Source organism: Cantharellus anzutake, assembly GCF_015039405.1.
Source record: "Cantharellus anzutake strain C23 chromosome Unknown EI90scaffold_11, whole genome shotgun sequence".
NCBI classification, from domain to species: domain Eukaryota; kingdom Fungi; phylum Basidiomycota; class Agaricomycetes; order Cantharellales; family Hydnaceae; genus Cantharellus; species Cantharellus anzutake.
In genome coordinates, this window is record NW_024066961.1 from 526,171 (window position 1) to 542,920 (window position 16,750).

Sequence of the window (16,750 nt, forward strand, 5' to 3'; positions counted from 1 at the left end):
AAGAATGGTAACTACAGTGAGTGTATTATATTTTCCGTTGCAGGTGAGGGAAAGGGGGGATGATCAGGAAAATTTCCCGGGCAACGTATACGGCGCTGGCATAAAGTTACAGGAAGGTGTCCTCCAAGAGAGGAGGTTTTGAACCAAAGGCCAAGGGGAACCCCAAGCCCATCAAATGCATCGGCTCTCGCCGTTCGGAGATTTGTAATTGTAAATGTCGGACCCTAGATGGGAGGTGATCAAACTTCGGGTTAAATCATTGGCCGGCGCGCGAGGGGTCCGGGTGTGGCTCTGTGCCTGTCCATCAAACTGGTGAACTGGTGGCATAACCGCGCGCTAGCCTCGGCGGTAATCTGGCGTGTATCCATTTTGGCTAGAGGAAAGCGCGATCCTCAACTACTTCTCACAAATCACCAATACTTGTGGATATTCTAATCGAAACGTCGGACTGGACACGGACAATTGGGAAAGCTCAGTCATTCTCCCCTTTTCTGCTGCCATAAAAGTCGCGTTTTTTGGTGTTCAGTCCACACGGGGAAGCAGCCTTGGTTCCCCCGCCCTCACTTTACAACACCTTTGCGGATGTGGGGTTGTTCCTCCGACTCGGCACATGCACGTGTCTTTTAATACCTGTAACCGTTCAACCCCAGCGGATGAAGGTTTTCCAGCGGAAGGCTGATGATATTCAGAAACCGCTGAGATGTGGAGACCCACAGGTAATGATCCGCGGACTTTCGCCACACTCTGCTGCGGCTACTTGCTTCTCAAAGTACTCAGCAACACGGCTCATTATACAGGCGAAGCGGTCCTCATTGCGAAACCAGTTAATATAACACCAATCCTTGCGCAACTGTCCTTGTTGTCGTAGTGCTTCTGTTCTTGCACGTTCTGTTGCGGACTTTGAACAGGCACCGAGTGACGTAGAGTGACAGATTTTGACCCCTTGTGAGCACGCAATTTTCCCATGATTACCCCGAGGCAGGCTCACAGTCAAGTCGTTGTCTAAGACAGGTTCAAGGTACGTATATATCACCAGTTCATCAGTGTCGTCGGCGGCCGAATTTATTTGTCTCACTCCATCTTGATCTAGATCTAGCATTACTCCATTAGGGGTCGATTTTGAAAGGTTATCACTGCCTTGATTGTCGATGCCATAAGTCCCGAGACACGGCGGTCATTCTCTGTGGGTGACAAATGAACAAATGAACAAATGAATTCGGCCAACTCGGCAAGGTTTTCAGAGTGTCGTGATCATCGGGTAAGAGACGACCAGCGAAGCTGAAAGCTGGACAGGGGCGTATTGTGAGTGCACTTCTGGGCTTGGCGCTATTTCTACAGTCATGACTGGTTCAGATCAACCCACCAAGGTCAAAGGCCTCCGGCACATTTCAAACTTGTCTAGTGGCACCACCACCACCACCACCACCACTCCCAACGTTGTTAACCTAGCAATAGCTTGGATAGGACACACCGTACTCTGCCGAATTGGCCCCCTTTCGGTTGTTCAGCCTCTCCCAGTTACTCACTCTAAGCTTAGTTCCTTTCCACATGTCTAACAGCGGGGTTCAGCCGTCGAAGCGACGATGAAAAAAGGGTCGTTAGGCAAATAGTGTTGGATAGCGACCGAATCAATCCCCAGCAGAGCAAAATCGAAATCGTCAAGGGCTCGCGTCTCAGCTTCTTGTGCGAAAGTGTATCCGGAGTCTGCCGAAATCCCAAGGATCTCCTCATCAGAGTCTCATCTTCCACGAGAAGGAAGTTAACTATGCCTATCTCTATCCCAACGTTAATTCAGTTGAACAGACTCGCCGCATGAAGACACTGGTGTGGAGCTCCATGTTCGAAGTCGACAATGGAAGAATTATTACGTTGAACTTCGACTCCGGGGGTAGTTCTCCTAAGGACTGGGAAGCTCAGGTATTGCACGCGCTATTAATGTGGTCAATATTCAAGCCCACTACGCGAGCGTTCACGACCCCCCACATCTGTGCTGCGCTATTCCAAAGCAGACGTCACCCATCTTGTGGACTCTGATCTGTCTATTGGGAAGAAAGCCCAAAGTTGTGCGGTCAACCTTTCTAGCCATATGCAGGGGCGGTCGTCGGTCTTGCTTATTATGCCAACAACTGCTCGCCGGGCTGGTGAAGGGCCGATGCACTACGCACTCGGCATCTTGCCAGTATGACGGAACAGGGAAACAATGTCATTGTTGGTGATCTCGTAGATTCGGAGATGGTATCTGTTGAAGGACCACCTCAGCAGGAGGGTTATTGGGGAAGACGACGTTGTGCGACTTCGCAACGGATGTATGTCTTAAGTTCAAAAACTAGTCAGATACGCTGGCACTAATCATTTGGGGGGGTGACTGATCAACATGCCGGGGATTCGGCCAGACTAATCCGACGAAGCCCACACCTACGTCGAAGGCTGCAGTGGCATTACTCGTTGCCAACGGATGCACACAACCACGAAATGCCGTTAGCATTCATCTTTTAAGGCTCAGACTCCATTGTTGGGGGGTCCATGGCATGTGTAAATGCACTGGTAAAGTCAAGCCGGAGACAACCCGGAAAGTACAATGACGATGTGTACGTAGTTTTGGAAACAACCTTCAGGGGAATGTCAAAATACAAGCAGCATGCTCGCTATAAAATTAGAAACCATGTGGCTATTTCCAGGGAGGGATGGAGTAGATCATGCAACCCGCGCACTCTTGCCGCCAGCCATTGTACATGTCTGGACATGAGAAGTAGCATGGATAAGGGAAAACATATGGCGCAGTAGGCTGCCTAATCAGGAGGTAACCAGGCAAAGCGACACGTTGTCTAGGAATTGCGGAAACCACTTCTCCGCTATGGCCATGGGTTGGTATGATATGCATGTCGATCACTCTTGCGTGGCATGACCCCTAAGCCGAACTGTACGACGGCCAACGTTGGTAATGAATTGTCCCCCCGGCCTAGCTCATAGCTTTCCGCCCAAGGTTGTGAGAGTGGAAGGGCCAAAAAAAAAAACCCCGGCCGTCAGTCCAAGACAGTGCAAGTAGTTCCCGAGTCCAGTTCAAGTTGATGTAAAAAGGTCGAATGAAAAGGGCCGAGCTTGTAAGCATACATCACGAACCGCAAACCAACACCACCTTTCGCGTGGTTTGTCCATTCCTATATGTACTGGCCCGAACGGACTTTGTTTCAGTCCCCTGCTCACATATGCGACTGGTGGTGGTGAACAAAGGGCACGGAGGATGTGATAACCATTGCATGAGGAAATCTACACAAAAATTCTCTTGCGAATTGCCAACATCTAGAATGTATGAAGGACAGCGAAGCACCCAAATAAGTCAAGAAGGAAGTCATCAAGCGCATTATTAACCTCCAATGTTCCATCTGGGGATCCATACGTTGTCGAGCTACGTGAGATACAGCAGCACGACACTGGTAAGAGGAGCCCGCAATGGAGAAAAAATTTGCGATCGCCTGTTCCCGCTTTATATCTGAATTCGGTTTGTTGACACTTGTTTGCATGCTTCTCAGTTTCTGACCAACTCTTGTAGTCATAGCCTTTGACGCTCTGCTGTGGACCCCCCGAGCAATTTCAGGGCTAATTTTTTTCTTACCGCGGGATTTATTTTGGTTTCCTCTTCGGAAAGGGGATGTCCAATGCATATTTGAACCGCTTTTTCCCCTGCCAGTTGCTTCATCCGAGACTTTCATTTTTTGCCCCACAAAAATGGGTAGCTGCTGGAGGTGAGGCTCTACACATTCCCGAAGAGAATTTCTCATCACCCAGCTTGAGATTTACCATCTCATTGCCTAGAACGATAATTGCTCGTTGACACGTACTGCTAGTATAGTCTTGGCAACCCTGCGATAAGCGTGTCTTGCACTGGGCACGAGTCTCGAACATCCTTGACCCTATGCCCTTAGTTCTTATTGGTCTTTGTGGAGTGGTGGGTGATCTCGATCGCAAATTCTGGCTCCTATACAATGCTTGTTATGAGCCGATAGTCTCTCCGGTTTGATGAATGAGGACAATTGGAGTTCCCATGAGCCCTATTGGAGGAATTTCAGACTCAACGGACATTGCGGTCTGCCTTCGAATGTGCGCCCTTTTCAGCTCCTTTATCGGAGGGCGCCTGTCGAATCCCAGCTGCAAGCAGATTCCCGATACCCTGTTTTGGGCTCACAAACCCGTACCCATTAATTGCCTTACCTTGCGGGTGGATCTGCTTGGTGGCTAACACCCCAAAAGTCTAGACAGTGACAAGTGCAAGTCTCCAACCCGAAATGATGGTTTGAAGATCCCCAGCAGCCGGGAACTTCCTCGTTCAACTCGGCAGTCCTTCAGCAGAAATGGATTGCCGGGTAGCATCATCAGCTCCCTTCATTACAAGGCGGCGTTTCAAAGTTAGTTCTATTTCTATTGTTTATTTGTTGGGTAAGTGGATTGGTGTACATATGACCGGCGTCTGGAGTAATTCGGAAGCGAGAGTCCGGCCAGGATCGGCCACACGCATTTTGGTAGCTCCTAAAAGTCCCCCACGTTCCCGCAGCAGGCCTGCGCCTATGTACGGGTTGAAAGCTCAGAACATGAGGGGCCCCACGTCTTGGGGCTACTCCCTGTGTGGGCCTGTACGATCGTTCAAGTACGCCTAGTTTGGGGAGCATGCACACTGGTCGTAGTTTGATATCATATCCATCAGAACGCAAAATGGAGCAGGGCCGTCAAGGCGCATACGTCGTCAGAAGGGAGTTAATCGTTAAACAGCTTGCGCCGATGTGGTGGACCTCGGGAGAACATCCATTATGGTCTGATATATATGCAATGGAGTCGCTGGTCCCGTTCATGCCGCAACGACCTGAAAGTTCTAAGCAATTGGCATCCTGTACGTATATAGCAGCACAAACCCATTGCTGACCTGATCCAGACGTACCCGATCATGGATCATAGGCGCCATTCCCGTCCAAACCTACATACCTCTCAGAGCAAACAAACCACAACCGGAAAGATGCTATGACCAAAGCAGTAGTGCAGCGATGATAAGATTCTTACCATCTGTGTTCATCCGCTCCTCTGTGCCGTAAGTAGGCCAAAATGGCTCTGTCTTGTTATCGCAGCAGCGCGGCGGTAGGGATTAAGTGAATGGATCAGAGTTGTCAAAAAAACAAGCGAATCCCCCGCTACTCGGTCGCTTAGCAACATGTTTCCTGCTGAGGGGACCCGAACAATTGAAATTGGGGCTTTGATAGTTGGGGTTGACTTCACTGTTAACGAAAACCCCAAACGTGCGACCTACATAAATCGAATGATACACGTCGCTTTTGAAGACACGCCCTGCCAAAGCAACTCGGCAGTGCGGCATGGCAGTTGGACTCTGGTGCAAAACACTTGTAAATACATGCCGCTCTCCCACACATCCGATAACCCAACCTCAACCAGAAGAACAACCCGAGCGTTTTCTAGTTCAAGTGCTTCCCGAAGTTGAGGAGAAGCGTGGGACGCCAGCCAGCTGCGTGTTGACGATTCGTTCGCCGGAGGTTGAGTCTTCCCACATGTCGAGTTGGAGATTCATTCCAATTCAAGCATGGTCTGGCACCTCAATTTGATAAGACAAACTTCTGCTCTAATCAAGCCATGGGCGCAAACTGCGAGGTCTTATTGCTGAGTCTTCACGATGGTTTTGGGACTTACATTTAGCCTCCCCTGCTACTCATCTAGTCGGCGTCATGTCGGGTTATGCCGAGGGCTGCCAAATCGTGTTGCGCCGCGCGAGCGAGTTCTCTTCCCTTTCTCACTCTGATTTTCCCTATATTGGTCTGGACAATCAACAAATACATTACATAATACTTTTTAGGCATGGGGTCACGCCACTGCCATTACGTAAAAGATTGAACATATATTGTAATTGCGAAATGAGGTAAGATTTGCGGGGCTGTCGAATCTTGCCTACACTCGGCCTCGCGTCAGTGGCAAGGTCACTCCCTTTGGCAAGCCACGCAAGGCATGGAGACATCTGGTCGTTTTCCGGTACGCTCATGGTGATGGCTATGGGTATGATGCAGAGGCAATCAGCGGAGACGAGTGGGGCTTGGCTCCGAGCCAAGAAGAGGTGTACCACCGAATCAAACCTAGGGTAAACTATTGAATACTGCTTCTGCGTAATTTCACCTGCAGGGTGCAACTCAACTCGATGTATAAATACAACCTTCTCACCTTCTATCCTCACTCTCAGCAGTTCGTGCCTCTTAGCTGAAAGATCCTGCGTCCTCGCTCAGGGTAGGGTTCCCTCACCATGCGCCTCTGCTCAATAGCCGTTCTCGCGCTCTCTCTTAGAGCATCTAGCGCCTTTGCCGCCCAGGTCAACGGGACTTATATCGCTGGGCTGATTCGCACTCTTACCGCGCTTAACCTCACGTCGTACTTGACAGTAGTCAGTCAATTCGCCAATACGACTTCTGGTATAGAATTCCTCAACACGCTCTCCAGTGGCGCTCCGCTCACTCTCTTCACGCCAAATAACGATGTGTGTCATCATGGCTTGGTTTTCCGGAGTCCGCCGATCTGATGATGGTATCTTGATCACTTTCATCTTAGGCATGGGGTGGTGTCCCTTCGGCTTTTACCAATGACTATGTCTGGCTGTCACGCATTTGTGAGTTCACTGATGTTGTCTCACAAACAACAAGTCGTTAACTTATCCAACCCCCCCTCCGTCAACTACCAGTTGCATATCATGTCATCCCAGGCCACTTCCCTCTCTCGTCCATCCCACGACGTCCCAGGAATGCCGTGTTCCCTACGTTTCTAACTGATCCTAGTATTGTCCTCCTAAACGGAAAGCCTCAAAATATAGCGTTGACGAAGGTTGGAAGTACGTATATCCATTTGTTCATCGGGTTTTTGCATTTGTTGAACAGAATGCATTGTGCCTTTGGAATAGATACAACTCAAGTTGCTCACCAGAACAATTGGCCATGTATCATCATGCAGACAGCTAAATATCAAAATGTCAGTTTTTTTTTTTTCACTTTCTGATTCAATCACGTCAAAATGGGAATTTCGGATGGCTAACTGCTTTATGTTCATTCATTGCTCTGCGCTTTTATCTTTCCATTTTGTCATTCCCAAACTCTAGCTCAACATCTATGTGACGTCCACCGTGATCGACCTACCACCCACTTTCGATTATTTCCTCGCAGACCCACAGGCAGTCTCAGCCGTTCCGAACAGCCTCACGCTGTCAGTTCTCGCCAGCATTCTAGGCGCTAACAGCAGCCAACTCTTAGCTACCGTACCGAGCCTAACCTACTTCCTACCTACGGATGCGGCTTTCCTGGATGCTCAAAGGAGGGGTGTCTTTGGTCCCGATACGAACGTGACGACGATCGAAGATATCGTTCGGAACCATCTTATCAACGGGACGATCGTCACTACTGGTTTACCACTAAAGAATTACACTTCTGCAGGTGGACAACAGATCACGGTTGGGGTTGGACCGACGACCAATGAAACTGGGACGACGGGGACTGTGGTATATTATCAGGGTATACCACCTGTGGCGAACATCGTTTGGGGAGATATACCGGTTCAGAATGGGATCGTTCATTTGATCGATGCTGTTCTGACGAATGCGAATTACACTCCTAAGGCGAGGAGGGGGAGGCGGGATAATGCGATGGAACAGGCGCAGGAGCTTCCTGGTCGGAGGACTTGGATTCCTTCGAGAGTGTGGAGACCTTGAATTTTCTTGGGAGGGGGGATCCTTTTGCCGTCGCGTGTTCGTGCTTGGTGGATGGTCGGATTGGGGATCTGGATGAGACGATCATGGTCGTCTTTTCCCCTTATCTAATTGGTTTGCTGGTCTTTTCTTTTCTTTTATCGCCCGCTGCGAGCATGAAATATTTTTCCTTTCCCATATGTGCGTGAGTGGGTGCGTGAGTGGCGTGCATGTGAATGTGCATGCACACATGCACGCACCCCCTGTTTTTTTTTTCTGTTTCTTCTCGCCCCCGAGTCTGGTTTGATGGACGACGACTAGTGCATGATCGTAGCATGCCTCTCTCACGCGCACACGTCGCAAACGCTATTTCATGCCTATAACGTAGCTAATTTGCCGTATGAACGCGCACGGTGCATGGACATACACACGTACGTATCTCTGATGAATCCAAAAATGAAATGATGGCATGGTTTATTCGACCGTTCGGTGGATTGCTAACTTGGGGATCCTTCGGTTACATGGGTCCGCAGTGTATCACCAAGATCGATTGAGTGATTAATATGGTGCCATACTTATAGTGTCCGCGGACATGTTAGTTGTTGCAAGGAACGACAAACGTAATATAATGCGATTCTGTATAGTGAAAGAAGTTCTACCACTTTGCAAAATTTAAGGAAAATATATTTATACGTCAGTGATCCCTGTTTCTTGAAACGAGTACGAGTGAACGAATGCAATTCCAGTTGAGTCTTTGATATGATATGTACGGTTCACGACAAAGGTGCTAGGTTGATCACCCAAACCCATGCGAAAGGTATTACCCTTGGTATGTATATACAGCTCCGCAGACATTCGGTGTGAGAACATATCGTTGTCGCGTATTCCACGATTCGTACAAGCTTATCTATTCCCCAACCTGGCAGGTCAAAATATTTTGCCAGTCCCCTTTACATAATTTAAGTAACCCTCTCTAGCTCCGCTGCTACTTCAGCACTAGATTTGAATTGAACAATTCCTAGCAACGGAAACACGACCCTTTAGGGAAGAGGTGTGTATCCTTGAAACTATGAACAGCCCGAAGTCTACCCAGGATATCGCATGATGCTGGTCGTTGTCGACAAGCAACAACTTAGAACGGGGGTGATATGGCATCCACCGAATGCGCTGCTGGGAAAAAAAGAAAAAGTTTGGACGTAACAGGATGACAACCGAGGGTCTTTCAAAAAAAGCCCGACTTGAATGCCTTCCACCTTTTGGTGCATCGGATTGTCCCTTGCGCTCATGTTCATGTAGCAAATTGTCACTCGCCCAGTGTACCGGGCCTTTTTGCGTAACCTTTTAATGTAATATGCTAGCGCTGACCTCCGAGGATTTGCGCTGTCAGGCTTCAGCGGCTACATCCAACATGGCTCTGGCAGTTGACTTCCTTTCACGGAACTCAAGATCCTACGCTTGGTCTGGTCTGCGATGACATCGTTTTCGACGGTGGTTCCAAGGCGAAGTTACTGACCCCTTCCTTCAATCACATCGGTTGTTTGGTCGATGATACCTTCGGCGACCCTGGGCCCTCTATTCAGATCTCGTCCATGCAATATTTTGGGGACAATCAGAAAGATTGAAGGTTGACCCCGAACATGGCTTTGGGCCTACTAGACAAGAGCTTACTAAGGGACTAAGGGATATGCGGGTAGGGGCCCATGCCTGCCCTCCCTTGTCATGGCACTCACTGGTAGAGGTATTCGACGAAGTCTTGGAGGCTTCCACAGAATAATGCAGAATGATAGGCTCCCTGGCGGTATCCGTATTTATCTCGTCTATTCCACAGAATACGGCGCCGTTCACCTTGAGGAGAGCAATGGGTGTGTAATTGGCCAATGATCACTGCCTAGTTCCTAATACGCCTCAGCTACAAGTTACCTTAAACATGCGGTCGCCAACCAAGAAGACCTGCGAGCTAACATACTTATTCGAGCAGTGATCGTCATTATGCATAATGCCGTGTATCAGATTCTTCGGAACGCTCAGTGTAGCTACCTTCGAGACTTCTGGCTGACATGACTGGCTGTTCAGACGTAATCATTCATTGCGAAGGAGCAATCACCGACCAGAAAAGGCGCCCTTTTTACATATTAATGAGCCACCGAAAAACTAATTTGAGTGGTATTGGTTGTTGTATCCTGACTCAGGCTTACTTTCATCCCCCATTTTGGTTGCCAGCGAGTCCATCAGCGGGTCCGTTCGCTGACATGATGCACATGGAGACAGGACATTGGCGATAAACCGAACAAAATATCTTCCTGGATGACATATTGCGAATTTAGGAATCGGCTTTTTGCAGTCACGCCACGGCGGTGCATTTAAGTAACCGGAATATCAGTGTGTCGGTGTATCCTATAGAGGCTAGTCACCTGCCTAAAAGTGTATCCAGCTATACAATGGCATGGCGAGTGAAAGGGATGACTTGTCTGTGGACAAGGATCTGAGCTACGGCCGATTGACTTTGGCTTTGCGGTGCTGTCGTCTTCGCTTCCTGGGTCCGGACTCGGCAAGGGATTTGGAATGGCTTCCTCTTTGGGGTATTTCTTCTCGATACGGATGCTTCGATGAGAACGAAATTATTGACAATTGATGGGTCCTTGAAGTGATGTATTGATTAATATGCTCGGGCATTGCCAATAAAACTGTACAATTCCTCGACACTGTCATTGTAGTTGGCACAACAGTTCGGGCGCAATCTGCGGTGGAAGAGCTGCTCCTCGATCTCAAACCCCACCCCGAGGTATCAAGCTGGGCATTAGCCCCAGAGTGGACGCCTGCAAATGCTCCCTGAAGTATTCACGCGCATACTACAGGATGTGGATGCCTTAGCTCAGTACACCCAAATCGCGACCGTCGACCCCACTCCCTCATTCCTCATCTACGACCCAGCATCGCGCAAGTCTCATAACGAGAAAACATCCCTGGCCCTGGAGATTCTGGACAGCTATCGCTCTGCTATATCGGCATGTGCGAAGAAGATTGCTGATATCGAATCCGGGCTGGACGTGCGTCGTGCTCAGCTCCGAAACTCTCGGCAACCAATTGACGCGGTGCCCCCCGAAATCCTCCAGGCAATCTTTTCTTATGCCACAAACCCTGGATACAGCATAGGCGATACATCCTTTTCGACGCCGATCTCACTGAGCCAGGTAAATTCAAAATGGCGGAGGGTGGCCCAATCTTACCCTAGGCTGTGGACGGCTGTGAGAGGCACCCTAAGCTACCTGAGGTCCTATCAGCCACACATGCCGCACTCCAGGGGCCTCCCTCTGCATCTTGATATAAGAGACGAGCAGCGGATAGCGGGGCCGAAAGAGTTGTGGATGAGTCGAGCCAATGTCGCGAGTCGTGTTACCAGGCTCCATCGTCGTCTACCAGGTCACCCCGACTCAAACTGGCCCGATGCGCTCTGGAGGGCTTGGACCCGAACTGGTCTCCAATCCCTCCGGAAGCTCGAGCTGTGTTCTCCTGTTACGGTTAGCATTGACGCTGGAGAGATTGCGAGGTTTTCATCAGTCGGGTACTTGTCACTCGACAACATAAACATGTGTCCGCGTGAAGGCGAAGTCTTCCTTCCCAACGTGCATACATTCCGACTGGTGGGTGCGACAATGACGATCGGGACGTGGTGTTCGGTACTGGGCTTCTGTCCGAATGTTCAAAGGCTTTTTCTTTCTCGTATGGCTGTCTCGTTCATCGCTGGAACCGCGCCACACAACATCGTGCTTCCGAAATTACGAATCTTGAGCCTTGAGCCGTGGGAACCTCTGTTTCTGTTCTCGGCCCTTCTTCACATCAACGCTCCGAACGTTCAACGAATTATACTCAACTTGGGAAATGCATTGGGTAAACAAGCCGACGATGACTGGGATTTCCAAGATGTGAACAATCCTAGACGCAACAATTGGAATGAAGGTTATCGAGGGATGAGGGTGTTTGTGAGTCCAGCCGACAGAAAGCGCGTGTGCAGAGCTTAACGACTTCCATAGATGCAGCGGACACTGGGTCTCCGGTCTGTCGCCTTGAAGGGACCCGTGAACCAATTGCGGCACGGGCTCAGACTCCTTCGGCCAGCTCCGGGGCAATCGGGCCCGTCACATCTCCCTAATTTGGGCGATTTAACCTTGACTCTCTGCGACGATAGAGGCTCAGGTCCGCCTAATGCACTCATCCCCACCCTCCTCGCAGAACTGGAAGCTATTCTGCAGGAACGAGAGGCCACACTCTGCCCTCTTGAGCGAATAACAGTATCTCGCAACTTGGAAGACCATATCACAGATCCTATACGGAAGTGCGCAGATCAACTGTGCGTTGTGCGAGAAGATGGCCCCGAGGACTGGGAGCGACCTTGCTGCCCCGAAGCTTGGCCTCTCAGATCAGGGGCGCGATGATGGGATCGGATAGGATCAACAGGAATGAAAAGGGTGACTTCTGTTCATGTATTTATACGTCCGCTGCCAATACATACAGATTGACCCGAATATCGGCGCGAACCTCGACTCGTTGTTCCATCTTCGCCGCCGGCGGGCTAGACATTCATTCCTGAAGTTACTCGCTGAGATGGCGCCCGTTGTCTACGGCGGCTCGTGCGCGAGTGGGATTTGATAACCGAACAGAGAAAATTGATTTTTTTCAGTTGCCACGTTTTCTGAAATTGAATACATCCATCAATTTGCACCCTTCAAGCCTAAAAGGCTGAATTTCATATTTTTTTTGAATTTCACCCCCACCTTTGTCAACGAATCCCTTGGGCAACCTAAACGTAGATTAGTCTCTTCTGTCTGCGCGATACCTAGCCTAATTCAGTCTACGGGCCAGCACACTCTCTGGAAGAGCAACGAAGTCATTCCTGGAATGCACGAACAACCGGAAAAGTCAAAGAACATATAAGTACCTGAATTAGATTCAGACCCTTAGACTGACATTGACCCAGCTTTTCGTCTCCCTTCGCAAAAGCTTTTATCCCTCCACTCATGCCTGCTCAAGTCCTCCCACCTTTGCCATCCCTTTCGACAGCATGCGACTCTAATCCTACACGGAACTCGTACCAATTGCCTCCATCACCCTTCTCTGCTCGAGACCCTGGGTCGCTGATAAAAATGGATGAACAAGACTCCTCTGACTATAGCGATACACGGACTCCTTCAACATTGTCCAGTCCGTTTAGCAGACTTAGTATGTGTCGTTCCGTATCGTTCTGACGCGTTTTATCCGGCTTTTTGACGAGTCACTCCCTTCGTTCGCGTATCTCATCTAGAACCTCGTCCCCCTGAAGCAGACGGAACAAGCACACGAGCACTCTCGCGTTTTCTCCGAGCGACTGGTCCAGATCCCTCTCGTATTTCAATGACACCATCTATAATTGCCACTCCTTCACTATCTGATATCTCGCACACTGCATCACGGAAAAGTACCATTGTTGATGGCCACACTCCCTCGAAAAATCAAGAGACCAAAATTCGTAAACCGCTCAATCTTGCATACGCTGCCAAACAATCTTTAAGTAGACTACGAATCAAAAGAAAGACATCGAATGGTGGAATCAGCAGCGACGATGTTTTCGGAGGACATGAACGACGCAGCAGCACTCCCAAGGGTTCACGCATAGTCCCTAACATCATCATACCGTCAAAGTGGGTTGTCTTTTTAGACTTGTTTGAAAAACCTACTGAACTTCACGTTTCTTGAAGTCAGCGAAACTCCATATCTCGACCACCAATGCCCACTATTTTCCGCTCAAAATCTACACTTGCTCTGTCCACTTGTGAGGTCCGTACGGGTTCAGAGCTATCAGACGCCTTAATACCCTCGATCTCCGCATTCCCTCCCGACTCACCGCCGCCTTTGCGCCGCCAAGCGTCAGATATTCAACTCCTCTATCCAGAGCCGAGTTCTCCCCTTGACCCCTCATCCTCGTGTGAGTTTGAGATAGAGGAATACGTCCCACCTCGGATCTCCATCGATGGCCAGCTAGGTGAATTTAGACCCTCACCTGTAGGATCCCATTTCAGTAGTCTTGGGGTGCAGCGCAGCAAGTTTTCTCCTATTTTCGGGTCATTTCCTATGAGGCGTGAACCCTTGACAGGAAGTACCCGCATTGATTCCCCAGGTGATAACCACAGTGAATTTGGCAAGCAGGACATCAGGTCCATCAGTACCCAACCAAGTGTGTCTCCGTCCCACGGAGAAAAAGAGCTTGAGCCTGAGAAGGGGGTTGAGAAGGATGGAAATGACGCACTCCAGCCTGTGACTCCTCCAGCAGTACAATTGGAACCGATGCCTTCAGCTGTGACCCCCGCCCCACCACCCAAGTCTGTCTCTATGAGACAATCAGTTGGTACAACGTCTCAAGGTTCTGCCACCCGAAGTTCGCCTTTGTCCCCACCTCCCGGAATCCCACTTCCCTTGACGCCTTCATCCTATGCAGCTTCTTTCCAATCTATTGGCCACCCGCCCGAGTCATCTGTACCACGGGACCCTTCCGAAACGGACTCAGTGATCAAGTTGCTGCAATCCCAAATTGATGACCTCACTGTTGCATTTAAGACACAGCAAAATCAGGTGGCTCAGCTGTCCCAACATCTTTCCACCATCTTTACTGGCTTCCATATGCGAGAGAAATGGTTTCAGAAGCGAGTCGAAAATCTCGAGGTGGAAATTGAGCAGCTTGGTATCGAGAAGTCAGCACTCGAGAAGGACAAGTGGAGTTGGGAAAAGGAGCGAGAGGGACTGAGATGGTTGCTTGCCTTTGGACAGTGGGGACCACAAGTTACCAGTGCGGGTAAGGGTGATGGACGATTGTCCGCCCTGGATGGTTCACCTAGTACAGTGCTTTTGGGATCTACATCTCATCTAAGATCTGGTTCGAGACAACTAACACTCTCACCCCCGATGGGACGCAAGCTTCGCAGAAGTCGTACGCTCCCTTCTCTCCCCTTTCTTGCGGACTTGAACTCGCATCCGGGAACCAAAGACGGAGTCCGGCAAGATGATACCCAGGATGCTGTTCCCCCGCTTCCGACTCAAGCACCTTCGAAATCGAGGAGGAAGCCCTCGAAGACTGATGGTTTTCCCCCACTTCATATTCCACCCCCAATCTCTTCGATGATTGGAGTCGCACTGAGCAAGGAGACTCTCACTGAGACACCAACTCCTCGAGCGACGACGCGCCAATCTCTATCGAGCTCTATCTCCAGCAGGTGTTCGCGCCACCCATCAACCACTGTTCGACCTTCGACCTCATCCACCATTCCACCCTCCGCGAGTTCGCGAGGCACGCCCTCCAACGCTCGCTCCAGCAGCAAGTCTCGCCCGCAATCGCCGGGCGGGATTATGGACCGTAAGCCCATTAGCAGCACCTCGGGCGGCAGCGGTCGGCGCTCGGTGAGCAGCTCGAGGCGCGCGAGTGCTTTGAACGAGGACGTTGCTCCTAGAGAGGAGCTTTTGATCGAGGGTGTACCCGTTCCCGCGCAGAGTATGGACGAAATGTGGAAGCTTTTAAAGGATCTGTCGGGCCTGCCAGATGCACCTTCTTACAAAGAATCTACCCTCGACTCCTGATGAAATACGCTCGTTTTTTTTTTCTTTCAATCCTTCACTGAAAGCTTGGGCCATTCACTTCGCCTACGCCCATTGTTTTATATCTAACGGTCCATCACCCTCCCTTGTCCCGGTTCTGTTTCCTAAATTAAAAGGGCACACAATATGCTTACCTTCCTTATCCACCACCTCTTATCGCCCTTGGAACACTGTCTACTCCTTTATCTTATCCTCATCACTTGACCCATTTTTGTTCGGCGCCAAAGCTGGTCTAGAGTATATCACATCATCCTTCACGTCGACACTCCTTTGCATCGATCCCCATTATTCACTTGATACGTCTAGTTTCCGTAATTGCTTACCGTACTATGAGCAATCTTTGCCCTCTCCTTCTGCTGTACATAATTTTGCTGGCGATTGTGTTGATTAACAAGGTGAATCTTGACTCCCCCGATGGACGCATTGATCTACACGTCAGCTGCTGTCACATCATTCCGACCGGATAATTTGTCGATCCCGGCGTTAGAATCCATGCCGACGCTGGCTTTGTGATTCGTGGGAAATGTTTCATGTGCCACACGGACCGTGTTGCGGGGCCGCGGGGGGGGGGGGGGGGTCGATTGAGGCCGCAAAGCGGTCTGTCTAACACCTACTAGCATTCAGCCGCCCCCACAGCGCTCAGAAGGCGGACATGCACTTTACTGGTTCCTATGAGACTCGGAGCCCGTGGTGTGGCATCGGTGGCTTCAGGCAACGGTCTATCGGTTTAGATGTACGTGCGCGAGCGCTGCATCTCAGCCGAAGGGGGTTGTGTTTAACGTTGATACCATTCGATTCATTCTCGGATGATTCATGCACACCCCCGATTTAGACAATTATGTTCTCGTCATCAATTAATATGTCTTGCTCTGGATCTCAGCTAAGGGAACTACTTCATCCTTTCTGGCACACGACACGACTCGCCCTGCGCACGTTTTCAAACTAAATACGTCCACCTGCATGCAACACGGAGCAGAAACCATCCAGGCCAACCTGCAAACTCGGGCCTAGTTGCTGGGCTGGCTTTGTCATAGCGGCTGGAGTCCTGCCTAGGCCGGCTCCGCCTTCACTATCGTCCCGCGCATCTCCTATCTCTCATCCACTCTCACATCTGGAGGCCATACATCGCTTCCAAACCAAATCACCAAAATCCTAAACACATCGCAGCAAACAAACTTCGCTGAGAACCACAGAACCACTCGCTTTGACAATTGATCCTCCGTTACTTCTCGCCGCAAGGCTCGTGAAACGGCTGGCGTGTTTAACGACGCCTTCAATGAGACTATGAAGTTGTTCAGGTAAGCATGGCTTCTACTCGATATCATCGTATACAATTGTCTTTGATCACTTCTGTTCAGAATATTGCTTAACCGACAGAGACGAGTACGCGGATGTCTGTAACCAAGATTGGGCCAA

The 16,750-nt window shown here is 50.0% G+C and overlaps 4 protein-coding genes across 4 annotated transcripts; 3 read left to right on the forward strand and 1 right to left on the reverse strand.

Annotated features, from left to right (window-relative positions):
- Positions 1-4,886: 4,886 nt before the first annotated feature.
- On the reverse strand, positions 4,887-5,523 carry EI90DRAFT_3045474 (uncharacterized protein). Its single transcript, XM_039059407.1, has 2 exons — positions 5,428-5,523; positions 4,887-5,371 (listed from the first exon to the last, which is right to left on the reverse strand). Exon 2 carries the CDS (start codon positions 5,357-5,359, stop codon positions 5,132-5,134), a length of 228 nt encoding a protein of 75 aa, XP_038919167.1. The 5' UTR covers positions 5,360-5,371; positions 5,428-5,523; the 3' UTR covers positions 4,887-5,131.
- A 766-nt stretch (positions 5,524-6,289) lies between these two features.
- Positions 6,290-7,738, forward strand: EI90DRAFT_3119641 (uncharacterized protein; the record flags this gene model as incomplete). Its single annotated transcript, XM_039063229.1, has 5 exons — positions 6,290-6,520; positions 6,592-6,649; positions 6,722-6,868; positions 6,938-7,005; positions 7,133-7,738. 5 exons carry the CDS (start codon positions 6,290-6,292, stop codon positions 7,736-7,738), a joined length of 1,110 nt encoding a protein of 369 aa, XP_038919168.1.
- A 2,385-nt stretch (positions 7,739-10,123) lies between these two features.
- Positions 10,124-12,170, forward strand: EI90DRAFT_165736 (uncharacterized protein). Its single transcript, XM_039052007.1, has one exon. The coding sequence runs from the start codon at positions 10,537-10,539 to the stop codon at positions 11,731-11,733; it is 1,197 nt and encodes a 398-aa protein (XP_038919169.1). The 5' UTR covers positions 10,124-10,536; the 3' UTR covers positions 11,734-12,170.
- Positions 12,171-14,097: 1,927 nt separating this feature from the next.
- Positions 14,098-15,683, forward strand: EI90DRAFT_3045491 (uncharacterized protein). The gene has a single exon (XM_039059408.1). The coding sequence runs from the start codon at positions 14,366-14,368 to the stop codon at positions 15,314-15,316; it is 951 nt and encodes a 316-aa protein (XP_038919170.1). The 5' UTR covers positions 14,098-14,365; the 3' UTR covers positions 15,317-15,683.
- The last annotated feature ends 1,067 nt before the right edge of the window (positions 15,684-16,750 follow it).

Bases quoted from the DNA above. Each gene is read 5' to 3' on its own strand.
- EI90DRAFT_3045474 (XM_039059407.1), bottom strand. From the start codon at position 5,359: ATGCCGCACTGCCGAGTTGCTTTGGCAGGGCGTGTCTTCAAAAGCGAC.
- EI90DRAFT_165736 (XM_039052007.1), top strand. From the start codon at position 10,537: ATGCTCCCTGAAGTATTCACGCGCATACTACAGGATGTGGATGCCTTA.
- EI90DRAFT_3045491 (XM_039059408.1), top strand. From the start codon at position 14,366: ATGCGAGAGAAATGGTTTCAGAAGCGAGTCGAAAATCTCGAGGTGGAA.